At 54.9% G+C, this 3,296-nt stretch overlaps 1 protein-coding gene across 1 annotated transcript in view; it reads right to left on the reverse strand.

Annotated features, from left to right (window-relative positions):
- The window catches only part of SUN1 (Sad1 and UNC84 domain containing 1), a gene marked incomplete at its 3' end in the record, with an annotated part of 26,554 nt that overhangs the window by 4,470 nt on the left and 18,788 nt on the right, over positions 1 to 3,296 (reverse strand). The window contains exons 6-7 of the mRNA XM_010845500.1: positions 2,613 to 2,639; positions 2,331 to 2,507 (exon numbers count right to left, since the gene is read on the reverse strand). Of these exons, the coding sequence (XP_010843802.1) occupies positions 2,331 to 2,507; positions 2,613 to 2,639 (204 nt within the window). The remainder of the gene's footprint in view (positions 1 to 2,330; positions 2,508 to 2,612; positions 2,640 to 3,296) is intronic.

Genomic DNA, 3,296 nt, shown 5'->3' on the forward strand with positions numbered 1-3,296 from the left:
AGCTGAAACTCCAGTACTTTGGCCACCTCATGCGAAGAGCTGACACATTGGAAAAGACTCTGATGCTGGAGGGATTGGGGGCAAGAGGAGAAGGGGACGACAGAGGATGAGATGGCTGGATGCCATCACTGACTCAATTGGACGTGAGTCTGAGTGAACTCTGGGAGCTGGTGATGGACAGGGAGGCCTGGCATGCTGCATTCATGGGGTCACAAAGAGTCGGACACGACTGAGTGACTGACCTGATCTGATCTATGTGACTTTCACCTCCTTAAAACAGCAGGAGATTCAGGGTGAGGGTGAAGGTCCCTCCAGAAGGGATACCAGGCAGGGACCGAGGAGGAACAGGGAGGGGACTGAACTTATCTGCGCTACTTAAAGATTTCCCAATAAGAATGTAAGAAAAAAAAAGAAACTCTTGGGGTGGGGTTAACTTATGATTATTACGCATATTTTGAGTAAATATGCTCATATAACAGATTCCACACAGTGTGACCTAAACCACACAACAGAGGGAAGGGCCTCCGGGTACAAGTTACAAGTTATGCTAGTTTTCTTCCTTGCACACCTCTCAAGTTTTCAAAAGTTCTTTGATACATGTTTCACTCAAATAATTAGGAACAAATTTTTTTCAAAGGTAGTAAGTTGGCACTGGCTCTACAGAGCACTGTATGATCTAAAACAAGGAGCACAGTAAGAACAGAAGCCCCAAGTATCCGTAACTGGTTTTCTCCCCAAAATACTCAAGACCAACTTAAGCAGGAAGTGGGGTGAGTATCCAGAAGCTCCCTCTGAAGACCCCACCTGTGGCGCAGGGGGCTCAGGCCACCATCCCCAGCTGTCAGGACAAGTGGCTGGCTGCCAGCGACAGAGACGCAGCCAAGGGCGAGCGTCAGACACGACCACAGACAGGCGATGCCGAGGGCAGTGTGTGGGGTGACTTTCACCCTAAGGAGGGCGGTGCACTCCACACAGCAACGGCGACCTTCAAATGCAGCCTCAATGCCCGACATGCAGCACACCAAGTGTGAGGCCCGGGCCCCAGCCCCAAGGGACCCCCAAAGGACCGGTGGCTCGGGGGCCAGGCCCAGGCTCTGTCACTCGCCGGCAGGTGTCTGAAGCTGGGTGAACCTGTTTCCTGGTCTGTACGACGGGGGTGATGGTGCTAACATCGACCACGACAAGGGGCACAGCCGTCCCGGGGGGCTGCTCTGAGGGCAGGGGAGGTCACGGTGCAGAGCCCTGGGCAGTGTGAGAGCGCGGGACGCGGGTCTCTGAGGCACCCACACATGACCCCGGGACCAATTCCCTGCCCTTCCCCTCACAGCGTCCCCACTGTTTGGCAGCCCTGACGAGGGCAGGAACACAGCAAATGGCAAAACAGAGCGCCCAGCCACAGGATAAGGTGCGGAAATGGAACTGAGAGTCAGCCTCGGGCCTTTCTCCTTCATGGCGAGACCAGCACAGGGGCGCCGCCCGCCCCCCAGCACTGTCCCCTCCCAACCCTGTCCGCCTGCACGGCGTGTCCCCCAGCCCTGCCAAGCAGACCAGCACTCAGATCACACAGACACTGGACCAAGGGGTTGGGAACACGGCAACGCATGTTTCAAGTCAAGGGCTCCCAGCCTCCCACACCTGAAGGCGAAGAGCGATCACAGCGGCTGTGAAGCTGCTGGAGGGGCCCCTCGACCAGGCGGCTCCCAGAGGAGCCTCTGTAGCTGTGTTCTCCGTGGGGACCTGGAAGACGCCGACTCTCTCTGGCCAGATACTGATCAGAATCAATAAAGCAGGCACACGGGGGCCCAAGGGCCTCCCTTTGCCAGTCAGCAGTGGCCCAGTAAGACCCTCTGCTGTACCTGCTGCCCTCCCAAAAAGGCTGGTGTGCCATGTGCCACCTAGCACTCCCGTGCTCTAGTGGGCTGTCCCCGTGGTCAGGACGGTGACCCACAGAGACCAGAGACGGCCTGCGGCCCGCCGCCTCCTGAGGCACCTGGAGCCTGTGGCCCTTAGGAAGGAAGAGTGCGTCTGCACGGATCGCACAGCCCTGCAGGTCCACTCGGAACAGGGTTTCTCCTGCTTACGCTGAAGTTCAAACGGACCGACTCTCAAACACTCCTAGGTACGAGACCCACCACATCAAACGCAGGCTGGGAGAGGAGGAGGAGGAACAGAGCTCATTGGTGCATCTCTTAAAGGATAACTTTGAGCTCCAGTCTATGGTAAAACAGTGCAGAGCATGAGGCCTTAAGACAAGGCTGATAAGAAGAAAATGAAATAGCTAGTATTTGGACGTGAACTCTTCCCCTCACTTTTAAAAGAGCAAGACTTACGTTTCTGATGCCTGTCCCTGGAGTAGATCCTAGAGACCGGGCCATGGGCTGCAGAGCAGGCGGTGAGCGCGCCCTTGCGCTCCGCGAGGAGGCTGCACTCGCTGCACGTGTAGCCGTTGCTCCCGGCCGCCTCTGCGGCCACCTCGCCGTTTCCCTGAATGGCGGCTTTATTCCCACCTGGAGTTTGCAAAAGAGATGGAACCTGCTTGTTACAATCTGAAGACACCTAACTAAAACCTCCACCCTGAGAAATGTGGGGAAGAAAAAGAGGAAAATAATTACCTTTAAGATCTCCGTCATCGTCAAGACCTAAAAAACACATTTTTTTGCTGTTGAGCTAAAATGATCAAAACAGGACAAGATGCACACAAGCAAAAGTAAAGGTTACAATGGTTCATAAATGAGCATCATGGCCTGGTCAAGACTGACTTCCTACAAGCCTACAATTAACGGAGGTTCCTGAGGTACCTGCAGACGTCTGCTTTCCATTCCAGGAGAAAGTGCACCTCTGGGGAAAATGCCTACACACACTCTGTCTCACACGCTTACACACCCCTCCCTCATCTTACACACACTCACACCCCCCTACACACACACTCCCCCCATCTCACACACACTGACACACGCCCTCACACACATTTCACACACACCCCCATCTCTCACACACTCACACATACCACCCTCCCATCTCACACACATGCGAACACACCCCTCCCTCCTCTCACACACAATCACACACCCATCTCATATGCTCACACACCCTCCATGTTACACTCACACACACCCCATCTCACACAGTCACACACCCCTCATCTCACATGCTCAAAACACCCATCTCACAGTCACACACCCCCGTCTCAGACACATACCCCTGTCTCACACGCTCACACACCATCTCACAGTCACACCCCCCGTCTCACAGTCACACACCCCCCTCTCACAGTCACGTATCCCCGTCTCATGCTC

Source organism: Bison bison, unplaced genomic scaffold (assembly GCF_000754665.1).
Source record: "Bison bison bison isolate TAMUID 2011002044 unplaced genomic scaffold, Bison_UMD1.0 scf7180017848573, whole genome shotgun sequence".
NCBI classification, from domain to species: domain Eukaryota; kingdom Metazoa; phylum Chordata; class Mammalia; order Artiodactyla; family Bovidae; genus Bison; species Bison bison.